We start from the raw sequence: 20559 nt of genomic DNA, 5'->3' as shown, positions 1-20559 counted from the left end.
GATTGGCTTGTCCGAAGCCAATGGTGAGGTCTCCTTGCTCGCTGAGGACTTGTCACGGTTGGTAAACCGTGATCTCGGGTTGTTTACACTTTGTGGTGAATTCTGCGTCTGCACTGATTAGTTGTGGGCGTCTCCGTTAATTGTTTCAGCAACAGCTGCCACTCATTACCCATCCACTATATAATGGCTTGTCTCACGTCCTGTGTTTGTGAGATCGTTGTTTCATGTCGTTGTGTTTACCCCCGTCTGGGGGTACGATCACGATCACTCAGCCACGAACACTTACCTTCGGCTCTGTTCCCCGCAGTTCCTGTGCCACTCTCTCCTGCTGCCTCACGCCGTCAACACCCGGACTCTTCACCTGCACTCCATTACCGTCTGGACTTCTCACCGCCTTAATCATCCCTCTGGAGTGTTCCCGTGTCATCGTCTTTGTGTGTCTTTGTACAATATCTCATCATCTCATTAAACCCTTACTAGTAACCCCCCTTTTTTGGCATGGAGACCAAAATGACATACCCAAAATAAAAAGGTTTCTGCTTATGATTCTTTCTGACTAGATACATAATCAACCTTTGTTCACAAAGCTGACACTTTAAAGTTTACCGTTCAGGAATCAGAATCACTCAGACTGTTATGATAATAGAGATATATAAGCTCAAACATAAAAACAAAAATAAAAATATTAAAAACATATGTTTTAAATGTATTTAAAAAAATGCTGATGTAGGAAATGAGTTTGAAAACACAGTGTAGCTAAGGCCACAAGTCTTCCTAAACTTCATAAAAAAATTTCATAATCGAATCTGTAAAACTGTGAATTTTATGAAATATTTTCTAAGGCCATGTCATGTGTGTTTTTAGAGAAGGCTAATCAGATTGATTTATGGCCCTTGTCATCTCTGTAAGATCTCACATGTAAACTCTCCTGTGTATTTTATATGTGTGTTGGCTTTGCAAAACTCCCCGATTCATTGTTGTATTGTTCTCACCAAACAAGTCTTTCACACCTTCGCCAGGTATGACACATTATCCGCATTATTCTTTTATCATTATTCTTTTGTTTTTATTCCACCTTTATTAGCCTTGATTGTGGTTTTTCAGGCTTTACAAAGCAACAAAGCAACAAAGCAGCGATCTCACTTCAGTCTCTCTTTGCATTTAGCCCTTATTTATCAAAAGTCTTACTATAAAAATACAACAAAAAATTTTCTTACGACCTTACGTGAATTATTGAGACAAAAATGCATTATGAAGAAGAAAAGCACCTGCTATTAGTAGCATTGGAGCTAACATTTGAATCAAGCTACATCAGACAATTTATGAAATTATTAGTACACTTTTACTCAAAACTCACTTTAAACCCGGATCGAGTGTTTGTAATAACTTCCTTTAGCGATCAGGGGTGGAATTTGGTCGTTTACTGTTGTAAAAATATGTTATTTGTAGCCTTTTTCATCGCTGCACAAGTTAGCATTTCCAATGTACATTTTAATTTTTTTTTATAAAAACGCCCCAGATCTCAAGAAATTCTCATACCAAGTTTTACTATCGTAATCGCGGGTTTATTATTCAGATATTTCGTGTGTACAGAGGTGTTTCGGTGTTGTTTTGACCAGATAACTACCAGGAAGTGTGCAGGAAGCATGTGACACGATGTGGCGGTGTCCAGATATGACACTCTAAGATTGACATTGGGAAGGCCCTATCGGAGTCTGAGTGACACACAGCACGAGCTGACAACACAGCAAACACATACACAGATCGCTGGGAGAGGCTGTTTATCATCAGATCGCGTAAATCCGTGGAAAATGAATAGAAATGAGGATTCTGTTACCCCGGGGATTCCCCAGGATCACTTCCGGCCAGAGCTGCGACTTCCGGCGCCGGAGAATTACGCTGGTGAGCCTACTTTTTGTAGAACATTCCTTAACAAATGCTCGATGCATTTTGCTCTGCAGCCCCGCACTATGGAGGGATCCAAAGTAGCGTTCACGCTCACACTTCTCTCTGGCAAGGCAGCCTTATGGGGAACGGCGGTGTGGGAGAATCAACATCCGTGTTGTGCCTCGTTCCACCTCCTATCTGCCGAAATGAAGAGAGTCTTCGACCGGGCCTCGAACCGGCAGGGAGGCCGCCCATCGCCTCTCGGAACTCCGGCAAGGACATTCATCTGTCACCGAGTATTCCATCGAGTTCCGTACCCTGGCGGCCGCGTGCCAGTGGAACGAGGCGGCGCAGTGGGATAGATTCCTGCATGGGTTATCCGACCGTGTTCAGCAGGAGATCTATCTCCTCGAGTTGCCCCCTACTCTCAACAAACTCATAGACCTGGGGTTGCGGGTGGAGGCCAGGTTTAATCGCCTGGGCCGCCAACACAGTCCTTCCAAGACCTCCATTCTCTTCTATTAGGGGACACTTGAGTCGAGAGAACACGGTCGGTTCTGTCAACGATCACGAGCCCATGCAGGTGGGTCGAGCTCGGCTGTCCCGGAGGGATAGGGAACGGCGGAGGTCCCAAGGACTATGTTTATACTGTGGAGGCTCTGACCATAACATCTACTCATGCCCGGTAGTAAACCTGAGGCTACTATCGGGTGGGATCTCCGCTGAGAAGTCCTCACCTACATCATCGACCCTCTTTCCGGTGAAACTGCGGTGGAGAAATCAACATCACGAGTGTCACGGCCTTCTGGACTCCGGAGCCGAAGGTAACTTCATGGATTCGTCACTGGCACATTACTTGAACATTCCTGTCCTTCCTGTGTCTCTCCCCATCCATGTCACCGCACTCAACGACCAGGAACTGCCTCACGTCACCCACCATACTGAACACATCACACTCATCACATCTGGCAACCATCAAAAAACCATATCCTTTTTCCTTATGGACTCCCCTGTTGCTCCCATTGTATTAGGTCACCCCTGGTAACCTAAACATAATAATTCTAACACTGTCACATTGTGGAGTGAAAGATGTCATGAGTCTTGTCTGGTTTCTGCTTGTCCTGTTGTTCCTGTTTCTGTCTTTCAGAAGGAGACCATGTCTTTGCCAAACGTGCCCGTTGAGTATCTGGACCTGAAGGAAGTGTTCAGTAAGTCCCAGGCTGCTTCTCTTCCTCCACATCGTCCCTACGACTGTGCCATAGAGTTAGTGTCAGGTAAATCTCCGCCTAAAGGCAAGTTATACTCTCTTTCTATTCCTGAGAGGGAGGCCATGGAGAAATATATTTCTGATTCCTTAGCCTCTGGGTTCATCCGTCCTTTCTCTTCTCCAGCTCTTCTTCTTTTTTGTGGGTAAGAAGGATGGTTCTCTGCGACCTTGCATTGATTACCGAGAGCTGAACAACATTACTATTAAGAATACTTATCCGTTACCACTCATGTCTTCAGCTTTCGAGAGGTTGCAGGGAGCATCTGTATTCACAAAATTGGATTTACGTAACGCTTATTATTTGGTCCGCATCAGAAAGGGGGATGAATGGAAAACTGCCTTTAATACCCCTAGAGGGCACTTTGAACATTTGGTGATGCCGTTCGGACTCTCCAACTTGCCCGGGGTTTTTCAAGCACACGTGAATGACATGTTGAGAGATATGGTAGATCAGTTTATATATGTTTATCTGGATGACATACTGATTTTTTCTTCATCTCTCCAGGAACATGTTCAACACGTCAGACGAGTGCTCCAGAGGTTATTAGAGAATGGGCCTTTTGTCAAGGCGGAGAAGTGCGTATTCCATGCACAGTCGGTCCTCTTCCTAGGATATATCGTGTCGTCTGAGGGAATACGAATGGACCCTGACAAGGTAAAGGCTGTGATAGATTGGCCATCCCCAGATTCCCGTAAGGCCCTACAGCGGTTTCTGGGGTTCGCCAATTTCTATCGGCGTTTTATTCGTAATTACAGCCAACTAGCCTCACCTCTGACAGCCTTGACCTCCCACAGTACTCCGTTCAGGTGGTCTGACGCAGCTGAGGCTGCGTTCTCGAACCTCAAGAACCGCTTTGTTTCGGCTCCCATCCTTGTCGCCCCTGATCCCACACGGCAGTTCGTGGTGGAGGTCGACGCATCAGAGGTGGGGGTAGGAGCAGTGTTGTCCCAACGTGCTGCTTCAGATGAATGGTACACCCTTGTGCGTTTTTCTCTCATCGATTATCTCCTGCCGAACGTAATTATGACATTGGCAATAAAGAGTTGTTGGCGGTCAAATTAGCGTTGGAGGAGTGGCGCCACTGGTTAGAGGGTTCAGGTGTTCCCTTTATTGTTTGGACCGATCACAAGAATTTAGAGTACATCAGAACTGCCAAAAGACTCAATTCCAGGCAGGCTCGGTGGGCACTTTTTTTCGGCCTTTTTGAATTTACCCTATCGTACCGCCCGGGTTCCAAAAATGTTAAACCCAATTCTTTGTCACGTCTTTTTGATCCCTCCGCCCAACCCTGCTACTCCCGAGTGTATTTTGCCTGAGAGATTAGTAGTCTAAGCACACGTATGGGAGGTCGAGTCGAAGGTCAAGACGGCCTTAGAAGGAGTAATGCCTCCATCCAGTCGCCCACGGAACCGCTTATTTGTGCCGGAAGAGTTAAGGTCCGAAGTTGTCCAGTGGGGTCATTGTTCCAACATGGCTTGTCATCCAGGGATAAGTAGAACTAATGGGTTGGTTAGACAACGATTCTGGTGGCCACGTATGGCTCGCGATGTCCGCGATTTTGTTTTGGCTTGTTCAGTTTGCGCCAGTGGTAAGTCATCTAACCGACCTCCTGATAAGCTTCTTTAACCGCTGTCTGTCCCTTCGAGACCATGGTCACATATCGCTCTAGATTTTGTCGCCCTCCCGCCCTCTAATGGCATTTTGACTGTAGTTGACCGGTTCTCAAAGGTGGCACATTTCATTCCCTTGCCCAAATTACCTACAGCCAAGGAGACAGCGGTTACTGTTTTAGATCACGTCTTTCGGCTTCATGGCCTCCCGGCAGACGTGGTTTCAGACAGGGGATCTCAGTTTATATCCAAATTTTGGAAAGAGTTTTGCAAATTATTAGGAGCGTCAGTTAGCTTGTCGTCGGGTTATCATCCCCAAAGCTACGGACAATCTGAGCGAGCCAACCAAGATTTAGAGAGGACTTTGAGATGTTTGGTCTCCAAGAATCCTTCTTCCTGGAGTCAACAACTCTCTATGGTGGAGTACGCCCACAATTCGTTGCCAGTGTCAGCTACGGGCCTCTCTCCGTTTCAGTGTAGTGTAGGGTACCAGCCACCAGCGTTTCCCAGTCCGGAATCTGAAGTCACGGTCCCCTCCGCTCACGCGTTTGTCCAGAGGTGCCACCCCCCATGGCCAAGAGCCCGTGAGACTCTGCTCCGGGTGAGGGAGCGCACTAAGGCCAAGGCCGATCGCCACCGGTCAAAGCCTCCCGTCTACGTCGTGGGTCAAAAAGTGTGGCTTTCTACCAGTAACATTCCATTGCGATCCGTTTCGAATAAACTTGCTCCCAAAATTATCGGCCCGTTCACTATCACCAAGATCATTAGTCCGGTGTCAGTCCGCCTCAAACTACCTCCTTCGTACAAGAGGATACACCCCGCCTTTCATGTGTCCAAAATTAAACCTGTGTTTTATGCATGTATTAATCCTACTCCGGTTCCCCCGCCGCCGCGTCTCGTAGATGGGGAACCGACTTATTCGGTTAATCGCATTCTGGACTCTAGACGGAGGGGACGAGGATTCCAGTATCTGGTGGACTGGGAAGGTTACGGTCCAGAGGAGAGGAGTTGGGTACCTGCTAGGGACATATTGGATCACTCCCTTATTGATGAATTCAGTCAGCAGGTAGGCCCTTCTGGGAACAAGGGAGCTTCTTGAAGGGAGTGTTGAAGATCTGCTGTGCCAGCTTCCACTTCATTTGGAAGTAATACAAGACCATAGAAAAATTAAAAAAATTCATTATGTTGATTAAATGTAAGTTTTTTAGTTGTGTGAAATAGTTATTTTACCTGTAATTGTTTGTTGTTCCATTTTATTATATAGATTTATTTAATTGTTTTGCATATATATATATATATATATATATATATATATATATATATATATACACACACACATTTAAAATTGCTCTTTAGATTGTTTATTTATTAATATCGATAGTATTGATTTGTTTATCTAACATAATTTACAATTTATCCTATTGTTATTCAATTTATAGTGATTTATTCTGTTTGTGTTCAAGTGAAATTTAATACATTGAGACTAGAGCCGCGTCCGAAATCGCATACTTCCATACTATATAGTAGGCGAAAAACAGTATGCGAAGCAAGTAGTATGTCCCAATTCCTAGTATTCGAAAAAGAGTAGGCGAGATGTTCCCGGATTACCTACTACTTCCGCCCCAATTTGGTAGTATGCATAGGATGGACACTACTCTATCCCATGAGGCCACGGGAGAGGACTCGTCATACTCTTATTCGAAAATAACGGAAAATTGTGACGCCGCTGTTTTGAAGTGTAAGTACCTTATGGATTAACGCTGTTCATTGTGGTTAAAGTGTACTTGTTTAACATAATCCAAGTAAACGACTGACTTGTTAAAGTTTTACACATTGTAAACTGATGAGACTATTTTGTAAATTGAGTTTAAAAATATGTTTAATAATCATTATCGATCAGAGGCTGTGCTTAAGCTTGTGCTCAGCTTGTTAAGGCTGCTTTCTACAGACGGCTCGTTAAGTAATTTAATTATATAAAGTTACAACATTTTAAGTAATTGAATAGAGTTAATTTACATTTTACTAGTGTTGATATTTTGACAAAAAAATTGTTGGATAACTTACATGGCAAACTATCGTTAATAGGTGCCTCAGTTTGATCAAAAATCATCAGTAATGTGTGAATCCTGTTCTGATGTTACAGAGACTGATAAACACAATCTTGTTCTCATCCACTGATGAAACCCTACTCACTGGAAAGCATAATTCAGTAAGTATATAAATGAAAATTAATCTTCACCACAAACTCTTTCCATGTATTTATGTTAGGATCATCACTGATTTATGCTGTGTTTTTTTATTATAATATGAATTTCCAGGTATTTCCAGTTGCGATTTTGTCAGTTGCAAAGTACTTAATAGCAAATACCCACATAGCAATTTTTTTCTGGCCCAGCTCCGGGCCACACAATCACTTTTCCCTCGGCCCAAGTACCGCAAAGAATGACGGCCCTGAAGTGGCCCAGAACTGGGTTAAAGACAAGGGTCACACATGGGCCATAACTGGCCTGAATCTCAGCCAGTAAGTCACCCTTAACTGGCCCTGAACTGGGCCAAAACAGGTTTTATTATTGGTACCAATTCTCAGCCATAAGTTAACCATATCAACACCACCCTTTAACCAGAAACCCCAAAACTGAGCCATAACCCAGACTAATCTTACCCAAACCATGTGAACAAAAAAGGCACAAGAAAATTCAATTCTCAAAAATAGTTCAGACACAAACCAATAACCCTCGGTCCAAGTACCGCAAAGAATGACGGCCCTGAAGTGGCCCAGAACTGGATTAAAGACAAGGGTCACACATGGGCCATAACTGGCCCGAATCTCAGCCAGTAAGTCACCCTTAACTTGCCCTGAACTGGGCCAAAACAGGTTTTATTATTGGTACCAATTCTCACCCATAAGTTAACCATATCAACACCACCCTTTAACCAGAAACCCCAAAGCTGAGCCATAACCCAGACTTATCTTACCCAAACCATGTGAACAAATAAGTTACAGAAAAATTCTATATTTTATTCAATTTAAATTTTAACAATAATACCAGCCAAGAATATATATATATTACACCTAGAATTGTGTAACAGTGTGAATGCTATTTTATTTTGTACATTCGAAGTGTAACATCTTATTACAACCCGTAAAAGAGCATATAATTTCAAAAAGCTTTAGTAATGCACAAGCCAAAAAAAGAAAAGAAAGGATAGCTAGAGTTGTGCAACTGTGTGAACGCTATATGAGCTACCTAACTAAATGAATCTAAAATAAATCTAGTACTGAAATTTGAACATTATAATCTTATTTACTCTAAACAAACATAGAGCAAATTAAAAAAATTTACACATCAGAATGTGCGTGTGTGGGAGAAAGTGATCCTATTTGGGCCTCTTTTTTCCTTAAGCGCTCTCTCCTTCCTCCATCTCGATCAGGAGCAAGCTGAAGCCATCTTTGAATGGTTGATTCAATCTCCTGATCGGTGGCATGTTGTGTGAGGCGATTTTTTCTCACAGCAGCTAAAAGACAAAATACTAAATGAATAATACAAAATTAACATACATATAGAAACATTCATCCACCTACTGTACATAAATTTAGGTAACAAATTAAAATAAGGTTGATTTGGTTACATTTTATACAGGAAATGATTGCTTATGTGGCATAATTGATTGACTAACTGGCTTGTCAGACTTTGAGAACAGTATTATAACAAATAAGACCATTTTAGCAAACAAAAACCTTAAAAATATTTATATATGGAAACTGTGGTGTAAACAGTAACCAATGAACCGTTGAAGTACTGATAATGTAACGCATTCAAAGCATAACATCTTATTTTCACCCCAAAAAAATGCATTTAATAATCTTAAACAGTTGTTTACTTATTGCATTGGTCAATTTAAACTTTAAATTATGATACAGTTTTAAAATAACAGTTGTAGAAATTGAAGTACTGGGCATACAAAAAAAAATGTTTTAGACTGTACAATTTTAAATTAATTCGATTTTTTTTTTTAAAAGTGGTCATGCTCACAACAGACTTACCAAGAACAATGTTTCGTAACTGCAAGCTTTTAAAGCTGATCTTCCCATTAACACCACGCATATTTATATTCTTGGCCAGGGAGTTTGTGATTGTTGCTGTCATTATTCTCCAAACTCCATCTCTGGTGTCTGTCCCACCTTTCATTGCCAACATGCTTATCTGTGAATTAACATTTATTTTATTAATTGTTAAAATAAAATGCCAATTATCCACTAAAGGGATAGTTCAACCAAAAATATAAATTCTGCTATCATTTCCTCACCTCCACTTGTATGAGTTTCTTTCTTCTGTTGAACACAGCAGAATTTGTTTTAAATGTTAACCAGACAGTAGATGGTAACCACTGGCTTCCATATTTTTTTTTTTTTTTTTTTACCAATGTTACCTTTGACTGTCTGGTTACCAAAATTCCTCAAAATGTCTTCTTTGTGTTCATCAAAAGAAACCAACTCATCCAAGCTTAAGTTTTACATTTTCAAAACATACAAAAAAAACAAACAAATATTATATATATATATATTTATATATATATATATATATATATATATATATGTATGTATATATATATATATATATATATATATATATATATATATATATATATATATATATATATATATATATATATATATATATATACACATACACACACACACACACACACACACACACATGCCTTTAGTAAGCCTAAACAAAACATATGTCTTGAATATAACTGACTTACCAATTGCTTTTGAAAGTCAGGAAATTTTCTCAATCGCTCCTCCAAGTTTTGCAGAGACTGAAGATCAGCTACTGGCAGTAGGTTTGCTTCAAGGCCTATGTCTTCTTCACTGACAGATTTTAGACCCTGAACTGTCCTATAGATTATCTTCATTTGGTCCATCATGATCTCTTGATTTGTGAGAATGTTACGCAGGAGGGCTGAAACAAAAGCAAGAAACTGAAATAAACCCCCTAAGTCCATATGGTACACAATATGTAAAAGTAGTACACGATAGTATCACATTTCCCAATAAACAAATACTTACAAGTTTCAAGAACAGCTTGATGTCTTAATAGTCCTTGTGGCTGGTGATAAACAATCCCTCTCTGACGCCGATCAGGGGAAATGCAGCTTCTTTGCAGTGGGTCAGGGGGAGAGTGACTTCTTTGAAAAGGGTCAGGGAGAGTATAATCTATCTCAAACAAGTCAGGAGAAATACAGCTTCTCTGAAACTGAATGTGTGTGGGTTCTCTTAGGTACATTAGAAGTATGATGACTTTGGGAATTAGGAGGGATATTTGGTAAACTATGTGGGGATTTGAAGAAAGTTAGAACAGATCATTTTAGGCATTTTCACAAGTTAAATTAATCAATTACCTTACTCAAAATAACAACTTATACTGCTTACAATTTTGTTGGCTTAGATTTGGCCAACACAGACTTCAGAGTAGATCCAGTCTTCTGCATCCTTTGGGAGTCAGAAGAAAATGAGTGAAAGATCTTCGGAGCTCTAGGCAGTTCTTCTTTTCTGTTCAGAGAAAGAGAAAGAAGCTATATGTCATGTAAGAAATAAGTAGACAAAAAAAAAAAGAAAATTAATGGAAACTTACCTTTTCTTTGCATTATCTTTTGACTGATCAACACTGATTTCTTCATCCTCATCTTCTCCAGGAAAAAGTAGGTTCTTTGGCCTAAAGAATCACTTTGTTACTTACATATCATATACATACATATCTGCCACATTTTTCAATACATTGACTAAATATAATCATAGATTACAAATAAAGACAACTCACATTCTTCTTCGTTTGGGTTTAATTGGGGAATCCTCCCTATCTGTTGCAAGGTCTGTGTGTTCGGCAGCTTCAGGTAGTTTTAATCTTGCCTCACTGTAACTGTCTACAAAAGATTACAATAATTATATATTTATATATATATATATATATATATATATGGCCAACGTATCTGAAACATTTCAACACACAATCTATAAAGTAATACTTACTCGATGTAAATATAATTCTGACCCTGTGTGCAGTCCATCCTTCCCCAGGTTGCTCCTTATTTTTTGTGGCTTTTACAACATCCACTTTATTTGGTGGCCACATACATTCATTTTCTTTGACCCAATTGGAAGGCACCACTTCTACTTCATTCGTTTTTTCAAAAATCACAATGTGATACATTGTCTAAACAAAATAAAATTGTAATTTAGTCATTTATATGCCTTTTCAAAATAATCTGTAGGAACACTTTTGAGTGGATAATGTGAGAAGAGAGACTATTTTTGGGAACTGTAATTGCACACAACATGTACCGCAGATACAAAGAAAGCAACAAAATATAAACTGCAGATTTACTGGACCCATAAACAACTGCATGCTACCAAAAAAATGTTTAAGTATAATGTAAATCAATAGCTGCCGTGTGGTTTGTTTAAATGCAGCAAAGGTATCACAACAAACTTGTCATGAAATGGCAGTCTGACATATTTTTGCACACTCTCCACTCTCTGAAAATGTTTCAGTGTAAAAGACAAGTTAGAAACCACGAAGATGTCCAACTCTGTAGAGTCAAAAGGGTATTCAAAGAATGATTCCTTGCATCTGTAGTCCCTACCGACAAAATATTACACTCCCCTATCAACAATAATATTTTCAACCAAAACAAACTTGTTCTTTATTTTGATGCAGGAATCTCTATTTGTAGTTTTTATAACTGCACCATCCATGGACAACACTTTAAACTGTTTTACTTGTCCTGTGAAAAATTGTGGTACTGGACCTTCGGTATGTTCCGATTTATAATCTTTGGATGTCTTTGCATTAAGATTACAGTTGGCGCTGGCTTCATCAATTTCAGACAACCTGCGGATCACTTGTGTCAAAGGATTTCATGGGCCTCTAACCAGTTTTTTAAGATGACCCAAGAAATTCTCATATGGAAAAGATTAAAATAAATCCAAATTACCATGGATTTTTACATCTTCACAAAGATGGACCAAACCATGAAAATTGTAAACTAAAAATTTGTGTCCATAAAGCTGACCAAAATGTTCAATTTTGTTAGATCATGGAAAGTGAGTGCTTTTATGCCAGAGTTTGCCATCTTTTTAAATAACTTTAATTTAATTGTTTTTATCAATCAATTTATATCCACATCTAAATATTTTATATTTAATTATTTTAACCATAATTATTACATTCCCTTTAATTTCATAGGACAATACTAGCCACTTGTATGGTTGTTCTCCTGGTTCAGTTTTGCCATAAATGGCCAATTGTACATTGCATTCCTAGATGTGACCTCTAAACATTACCCAGGTTGAGAACTATTGTTTTAGACAACAACAAAAAAATTATGTGATCAATTTCATTCTTTCAATGTAGATATTTTAATAGTACAGTATAATTATTTTCCTCTCAATCGCCTACAAATATGGCACACATGGGAATGAGATGACTAGCAATACATGACTAGCAAAAAGAACTAAGCAGGCCTCTGTGATCACAAATAAAAAACTTGGAGCATGTCCTTTTCATGTTAACCTGTTAAATGTCACCCCGTCCCGTATACAGGACGCCTACGTTGACTATACTATATTACAATCAAATCTAATCTAATCTTGACAAATTATATATCGTTGGAAAGGTCCAAGACTCCCAAATATATATTTTACCAATATTTTTTGTTAAAAATTATGTAGGAAAAGTAATAGATGAATTTATGACAAGAGTGCACCCTCAGAAATCTACATTACAAAAGGAGCTTTGACCTTGGTTTAAAAAAAAAGCCTTCCTCGTTGCCTTTTTCTCTATCACATTTTAGAAATCATCAGAAGTTATATATCACTTGAAAACATAAAATCATCTCCCACACCATTACACCACCAGTCTGCACAGTGGTAACAAGGCATGCTGGATCCATGTTCTCATTCTGTTTACGGCAATTCTGACTCTACCATCTGAATGTCTCAACAGAAATCGAGACTCATCAGACCAGGCAACATTTTTCCATTCTTCAGCTGTCCAATTTTGGTGAGCTCGTGCAAATTGAAGCCTCTTTTTCCTATTTGCAGTGGAGATGAGTGGTACCCGGTGGGGTCTTCTGCTGTTGTAGCCCATCCGCCTCAAGGTTGTACCTTGGTTGTAACGAGTGGTTATTTCAGTCAAAGTTGCTCTTCTATCAGCTTGAATCAGTTGATCCATTCTCCTCTGACCTCTAGCATCAACAAGGCATTTTCACCCACAGGACTGTTGCATTCTGGATGTTTTTCCCTTTTCACACCAGTCTTTGTAAACCCTAGAAATGGTTGCCCATGAAAATCCAAGTAACTGGGCAGATTTTCAAATACTCGGACCGGCCCGTCTGGCACCAACAACCATGCCACGGTCAAAATTGCTTAAATCACCTTTCTTTCCCATTCTGACATTCAGTTTGGAGTTCAGGAGATTGTCTTGACCAGGACCACATCCCTAAATACATTGAAGCAACACCCTTGTGATTGGTTGATTAGATAATTGCATTAATGAGAAATTGAACAGGTGTTCCTAATAATCCTTTAGGTGAGTGTAGATCGTTTACAAGTGTCAAAGGCTTCTTTATCTGGTGAATCATAATCATTGAAAAGGGACTCTCTGCGCCATGTCAAATCACTGTCAGTTCAATCTGAAGGAGCTCTAAGAAGGTGTTCCTTCTTGTTTCCCAATCAGTGAATTTTCTTTGACAAAGCAAACTTCAAGTTCAAGGGCAAAACTGAAGAGCTTACACAGTTTCAGAGTTGGAAACACAAGGAACCAGGCTGGAAAGTTATTGAACCTAGGGCACAGGAATTAAAGAAAGAGGCTCTTTATTGCAAATAATATGTAAATGGAAGCTAAGTATCATCCATCATACAGAAACAACTTCAACACAGAGTACCAAACCCATGAGCGTGGAAGGGAGAGAGTAGAAAAGGCAGCAGACAACACTGACAGCCTGCAGGCCCAGAAGATAGCAGCACATAACAAGTCATATTGTGTGGTAAAGGATTACATTCTTAGGAATGTGATTGAATGCAAAGAGATTGTCCAGCTAAGATCCATCTGCAACTTGTACATGAAGACATTGGAAAAATCAAGGTTTTCCTAATCAAAGTAGTCCATGTAACATCAGAGGGTCAGTTAGAATTTTTTGAAGCATCGAAAATACATTTTGGTCCAAAAATAGCAAAAACTACGACTTGATTCATCAGTCTTCTCTTCCTGGTCTGTTGTGAGAGAGTTCAAAACAAAGCAGTTTGTGATATCCGGTTCGCATTAATCCACAAATGACTTAAAGCTGCAGGTAACTTTTCTAAAAATGTATTTTTTACATATTTGTTAAACCTGTCATTATGTCCTGACAGTAGAATATGAGACAGATATTCTGTGAGAAAAATCAAGCTCCTCCCAGTGGTCCTATTGCCATTTGCAGAAACTCCATCGCTCCCGGTAAAAAACAACCAATCAGAGCTGCGGTCCGTAACTTTGTTTGTGTTCAAAATTTACAAAATGTATATAATAAGTGAGTACACCATGAATCAATTTTCCAAACCGTGTTTTTAGCTTGTCCTGAATCATTAGGGTGCACCTATAATAAGTGTTTATATTCGGACTATTTTAGATTGCTTCGGGGGTACCGCGGCGGTGATTCTTCATAGACATAAAAAGAGAGAAGTAGTTCCGGCTACGATGTTCTTCCGCAAGACGCAAGCAGTTCTGTTTATTAACCGTGTCAAAAGTTACCGACTGCAGCTTTATGCTGTTCACTTTTTTTAATGTGGCTGACACTCTCTCAGAGTTCAAACAAACCAATATCCCGGAGTAATTCATGTACTCAAACAGTACACTGACTGAACTGCTGTGATGAACCGAGCCAGATAACGAACAAAACATTGACTCGTTCACGAGTCAAGAACCGTTTCTGTCAGACGCGTCTGATTCGTGAACCGATGAGCTGATGATACTGTGCATGTGTGATTTAGCGTGAAGCAAACCGACACACAGAGTGTCTGAACTGAACTGATTCTTTTGGTGATTGATTCTGAACTGATTCTGTGCTAGTGTTATGAGTGCGGGTAAACCCAAAGCTTGAATCAAGGGCAATCATCGCCAATGACGGCATTACGTTGAGTGCAAAAGAACCAGTGAACCGGTTTCTTCATCCGGTTTATTGAATCGAACTGTCTGAAAGAACTACTGGTGATCTGAAAACCGATGCAACCGGTTCTTCACTCGAGAAATAAAGAGTGCCGTTTTACTGTTTACAATAGTTCAATAAACAAGAAGTTAAGAGTGTGAAGTGGTGTTTTAGACAACATATTTCTTTTTTATGTTGCATTTTTACATAAGATAATAATAATTTCAAACACAGCCACATCACTGTTTTGAGTCTCTGAGCAACACGAAGGTGTTTTGTTCCTGAATGAATGAACCATTTAAATGATTCGGTTCAATCACATTAAATCACTAATTAACAGTGACTTACTGCCACCTAGTGGCAGTTTTAATTTCACATTTAAAGTATCTTTTTATTTACATTTTCAAATATCAGTATTCAGCGCTTTATGTTTAATATATCAAAACACTGTTTATCGATTTGTAATTGCAGGTTAAACTATTCACATCCTGCACAAAACAGTGTGTAGATACATCAGATGCAACTTCAGATGCAGTTTTTTTGTTTTCCCCTGCATTGCAAAGATTAATTTTGCTTATACCAATTTCATAATTCACTGATTAAATTTAAGAATTTGACAAAAGATAATGAACACTTTTAAAAAAAATAAAATGCTTTACAAAGGTAAAAATGCTCATAAAATGTAAAAATAAGTTTAAATTAATTGATAATTAATATACACACACACACAAAACACACTCAGTAAAATATAAATACATATAAAATCCCAGAAAATCTAGAGATAATCATTTTTGTCAACATCACACCCCTGGTCGGGGCAGACTGTAGACTCGTACATGTGCGACTGTGGATTTTTTTTTATTGCAGATGGAGATGCAGCAGAGAAAGTGGATGGTGGGGACAAAATTAAAGTTACCCTCGAGGATGTCCTTGTGTTTGCTTCTGGGACATCTGCTTTACCTGTGTTTGGAGTCAAATATCACATTTCTTCACAAATGGAAACTGGCGGATGTTACCAGAAGCAAACACATGCACCATCACATTGAAGTTGCCCATTGTTCAGGAAAATAGACAGTTTTATCATTTTATGATATCTGGTATCGTGCAATCTCCAAAGTTTGGGGTAGCTTAAAAAACTCCCAGACCTTATCACTTTTAATATGTGGTGAATTGCTATTCTTTTTTTATTTGTACTTGTTTAGAGTACTGTTCATTCATGTTAGAACAATGTTCATTACCGTCACTTGTCTGTTTGTTTTGGATTCTCTGTTGGATTCTCATTGCTTCCTTTGGTCTTCCTTTGTTCAGTTTCTCCCGATACTCTTTATTTGTCTTAATAACAGATTAATTTGAGTTTTATTTTAGATGCTCTTTGTTAAGTTCCCTTTGTTTGCTCTTGTATAAATTCCCTGTTTTCTGTCAGTCTCTGTCAGTTCTCATTGATTATCTGGTTTTCTCCTGCATTATTCCTTGTTCTTTTATGTTTGATGATTAAAGTATATCTTCTAGAATTATTCTTCATCATGTACATTTCTAAAGACAGAGTTACGTGACTAAGTACATCTCTATAAACATCAAGTTTAACATCTATGAATGTAAACGTATGTGTGTACTTGTATTCCAGACATTCTGGGGACCAAATGTCCCTACAGGTACAGAAATAACAGTAAACTTTGGCCTTGTAGGGACCTTCTTTTAGGTCTTTATGAGGACACAAGCTTATAAATCATACAAAATGATTTCTGAAAATGTAAATTTAGGGGTTGGGTAGTTGACAGAGAGACAGCATAATATGGTTTGTACAGTATAACAACCATTACACCGTTTATGAAATGGTCCAATAATTATAGGAATGACTGTGTGTTGTTTTTATACTACATTGTTTAAAATAGCCCCCTCAAGGATAGTAAAACCTGAGATCACCTTCATTGTGTGGATCAGTCCCCTGGGGAAATGGATCAATAAACACAACAAATATTTTTTGGAAGATGTAAAAATGCAGAATGATTTGTGTGATGTGTAGGTTTAGGGATAGGGTTAGTGTAGGGGGAGAGCATATACAGTTAATTCATAGCTTCATTTCATATTTCCATTTTTTCAAACAAAACGAAAAAACAACAACAATAGGCTATAATTATAAAATCAAACCGTTTGTCATTTCTCTTTATTACTGTTTGTTCATATTTCGATTTGTTGTTAGTCACTCAAATAAAATAAAATATACAAAAAATTGACTGTGTGATGAAAAATGTAGTAATTTATTTATTTTATATATTTATACAATACATTTGTAAAAGAAATACTAAATTTGCCTCTGTGCCTGCATTTCAATGAAATTGTGTTTATTGAAGAAATTTTAATCAAATTATCATAATGAAAATAATAGATAAGGTACAGATTTTGCTTTTAGTGTTTGTTATGAACAAATATTAACTCAGATATTATACAAAACATAATTTGTATCAGTACTGGAGAAGGCCTTGCACAATGAAGATGACGAGACTTTTACACAACTGGGGGATAAAAAGTCCCCATGACATCTCATCCATTTAAAGGATTTCAATATTAAATTCAACAGTATTCAATAATATGAGTATATAAGGCCTTATAAAAATAACAAATCTTTAAATATTATAAATCATCATGTCATAAACATTTTAATATTCATCCCTAGATGTACTACTTTAGATATTTTAAACATTAAATGGTAAATGTCAAAAGTCAGAACACACCGAACCAAAAAAAAGGAAAGAAAACTCTAGTACACTTTTAATGGATGTATAATAAAGGTTACATAAGGTTGAGCATCACTTACTTGTTTGCTACTCACATTAGGATGTGAAATTTATTTTAAAAACACTTCGTCTTAGTGGCATGACATTTCTATTCATTTTTATTGTGGTCAATTTTGATTTTACATACAAAAAGTATGAAAAAACAAAATTGACCACAATAAAAATGAATAGAAATGTCTATAAAATCGGAATGCTTTCCTCATATCAAATGTTTGGGAGGGTTTCAAGGGAAAAAAATTATAAAATCCTTTTCCAAAAGCAAACTCCTCCATATTCAGTTGCCTGACACTACTGTAACTTCACAATGGGTCGGCTTCTATGTTGAGATTAAACTATTAAACTCAAGTTATCCTAAACCTGTATAATTTTTTTTTCTGCTGAACACAAAGTAAGATATTTTCAAGAATGTTTGTAACAAAGCAGATATGGGAACTTCTAGAGGCAAAGAAGTTTGGCAGTAGCCTACTGATGCTTGCAGTGCATTCCCATTTAAGAAAAGAAAAGAAAAAAAAAAAAAATATATATATATATATATATATATATATACACACACACACATATATATATATATATATATATATATAAAATATATATTTTTTATTTTTTTTGCACGATTACTAAGGTCAGGAAAAGCAGCTGCTTGAAATGGACAAAATTAATTGGAAATTAGTGATAATAGTGGTAAAACACGTGATAAAACAGACATAGAGAAAGCTATAGATATAGAGAAAGCTGGGTTCCCACTTATTCTGTAAAGATTTGTGAATGTTGCTGCTATCATAGCGGGGGCCCAGCACATCTCTGAGAGCTGTTATCAGTTGTTTTTTGTTCATCTAGAGTAGATGGAGGAGGATCTGGGCCCTGCCATTGTGGCAGCAGCTGGAGAGCTCTCACTGGAGGACAACGAGCTGGACACACTGGCTTCAGGGGCAGAGGGGCCCGACGATTTTTACTTGATGTCTGGGGGCCTGCAGTGGGAGAGTTTGGTCCCAGCTTACACCAGTTCCTCCATTTTCTGTGAGAAGTTCAGAAGTGGAGATGCTGGAGAGAGGGATAATGTGATAATGTGGCTCTGGTGTTTCCAGTGACTGTGATGTGTTGTCCTGGCTTGCCTGGTTTTCCAGAAAGTCATCTATGATGTGAAATTATTAAAATCAAGTTCTCTTAGCCTTATTTTGGAATGATCTGAAGCATTTTGATATTTAAAAGCTGTATTATGTGGGTTTTAGAGAGGATTCCAGTCATTCATGCAAGGAAGAGGTCAAACGGGTATCAGGCTTTAGCTCTTTATCTTGAGTGATGGAAACCCCACTTTTGTCTTTTGATTTTCCCTGTGAGATTCAGAATGTAACTCTGGACTCATTTATCATGGGTTCGCTGCCTAAAGTTGACAACACTGGAGGAGTTATTTTTATAGTCATTCGTAGAGGAGTATCTAGTTAACTCAGGCTTTCTGGTGTCAACTGACAGGTCTCAGTATTGTGGTCATCCAGTGTAAGACTCGGGGCCTTTTTGGCTGTTTTGGCAGTTTTGATCAAGTCTGATTTGTTATGAAATCTTACATCATATACTAACAATATACATGTGGCATGCATGGCTGAGAGCCGCGGGAACCAGTAAACATTCACACAACTTTAATTACAAAATAAAAAGTAAAGCGGCAGCTCCTCACAGACATAATAAAACCACAACATAAAGTCCAGGCCTGTCCTCTCTAGTCTTGCACTCAGACTCACTCTGTTCCCACGGCTCTCAGCCCCTGCACTGTTTGCCACAATGATGTTTGAGGTCTTCTTGATATATGAAACACATTTCTCACTGAAGACAAGTGAAATGTCTCTCTGCAATGTGAAGCCGCATGTGATTATCAACGGTTGTTTATGTCTGTAGCTCTTAACACATTGATCACGTGTAAACCGCTTCTCACTAGTCTGACAGTTCATGTGATAGTTAAGGTTTAGTTTTGTTGTTATGTTCTTCCACACAGTTTGCAGATTTAAGCGTTTTCTCTCGTGTGAATTCTCATGTGCCCGTTAAAACTTGTTTGTCGTGTGAAACTGTTTCCACACAGTTTACATATGAACGGCTTCTCTCCAGTGGCGGAGCCAGGACGTTTTCAGAGGGGTGGCCAGGGAGGGGCCAGCAACCAGTCTGAGGTGGCACAGAAATCTTCATTATTTCAATATAAAAATGTGTTTGACTATAATGTACTGGAGTGTTTTCATTCCAAAAACACAACTAAGTACAATTAATTTCTACTAAACTGTAATTGAGATATTTGTGAATTAGATCAAGTAATACTGAGTGAACCTAACAATTTTTGTATTATTCCTCTCCTCCAGGTATTTTATAAAGGGGCTCACTATAGCTTTATTGTTCATTCAACTTCTCAAAACTCCCAAATGCTTGCTCTCCAATATTGCAAACTAATGGATGAGACACGCAGAAAGATGTGAAAATGGCTGGAAGTCTACAGTAGACATAAATGCCAGGATATAAAATTTGTCATTTTATGCATTTCAATTTTCATTTTCATATATGTTCTACTAGATTTGTAAAATTTGTAATTTAATGCACAAATAAATGTGAACAGTACACTTAAACTAGTATAAGTGCACTGTGATCACGTTTATCTATGCATTAAATTACAAATAAAAATACATATCAGTTTGTGAATTATAGAATATATTTTAGTGCATGCAATTGAGCGACGTTCTTGCGTGCTGCGTATACATGCAAAGTTTGCAGCTTTAATCATCTTTTTGGAGATTGCATGACTGACGACAGAACTAGGCATGTACGCTCATA

The 20559-nt window shown here is 38.4% G+C and overlaps 2 protein-coding genes across 2 annotated transcripts in view; one reads left to right on the top strand and one right to left on the bottom strand.

Annotated features, from left to right (window-relative positions):
• Positions 1 to 20559, top strand: part of LOC127969489 (C-type lectin domain family 10 member A-like) — a 423625-nt gene that overhangs the window by 155146 nt on the left and 247920 nt on the right. The gene's annotated exons all lie outside the window — the stretch shown is intronic.
• LOC127969654 (uncharacterized) lies at positions 7938 to 10185 on the bottom strand. The gene is made up of 4 exons (XM_052571711.1): positions 9843 to 10185; positions 9536 to 9735; positions 8811 to 8970; positions 7938 to 8281 (listed from the first exon to the last, which is right to left on the bottom strand). The coding sequence occupies exons 1-4, from the start codon at positions 10057 to 10059 to the stop codon at positions 8106 to 8108; spliced, it is 753 nt and encodes a 250-aa protein (XP_052427671.1). The 5' UTR covers positions 10060 to 10185; the 3' UTR covers positions 7938 to 8105.

This window comes from Carassius gibelio, chromosome A4 (assembly GCF_023724105.1).
Source record: "Carassius gibelio isolate Cgi1373 ecotype wild population from Czech Republic chromosome A4, carGib1.2-hapl.c, whole genome shotgun sequence".
NCBI lineage: Eukaryota > Metazoa > Chordata > Actinopteri > Cypriniformes > Cyprinidae > Carassius > Carassius gibelio.
Note: the sequence above shows the minus strand (reverse complement) of the source record. Positions and strands in the feature narration are given on the sequence as shown.

What these genes read in the sequence shown, in the direction of transcription:
- LOC127969654 (XM_052571711.1), bottom strand. Translation starts at nt 10,059, where the DNA reads ATGTACCTAAGAGAACCCACACACATTCAGTTTCAGAGAAGCTGTATT. An exon ending in CTGACTTTCAAAAGCAATTG is followed by an intron (nt 8,971 to 9,535) that starts GTAAGTCAGTTA and finishes GTTAATTCACAG; the next exon opens with ATAAGCATGTTGGCAATGAA. An exon ending in GTTACGAAACATTGTTCTTG is followed by an intron (nt 8,282 to 8,810) that starts GTAAGTCTGTTG and finishes TTTGTCTTTTAG; the next exon opens with CTGCTGTGAGAAAAAATCGC.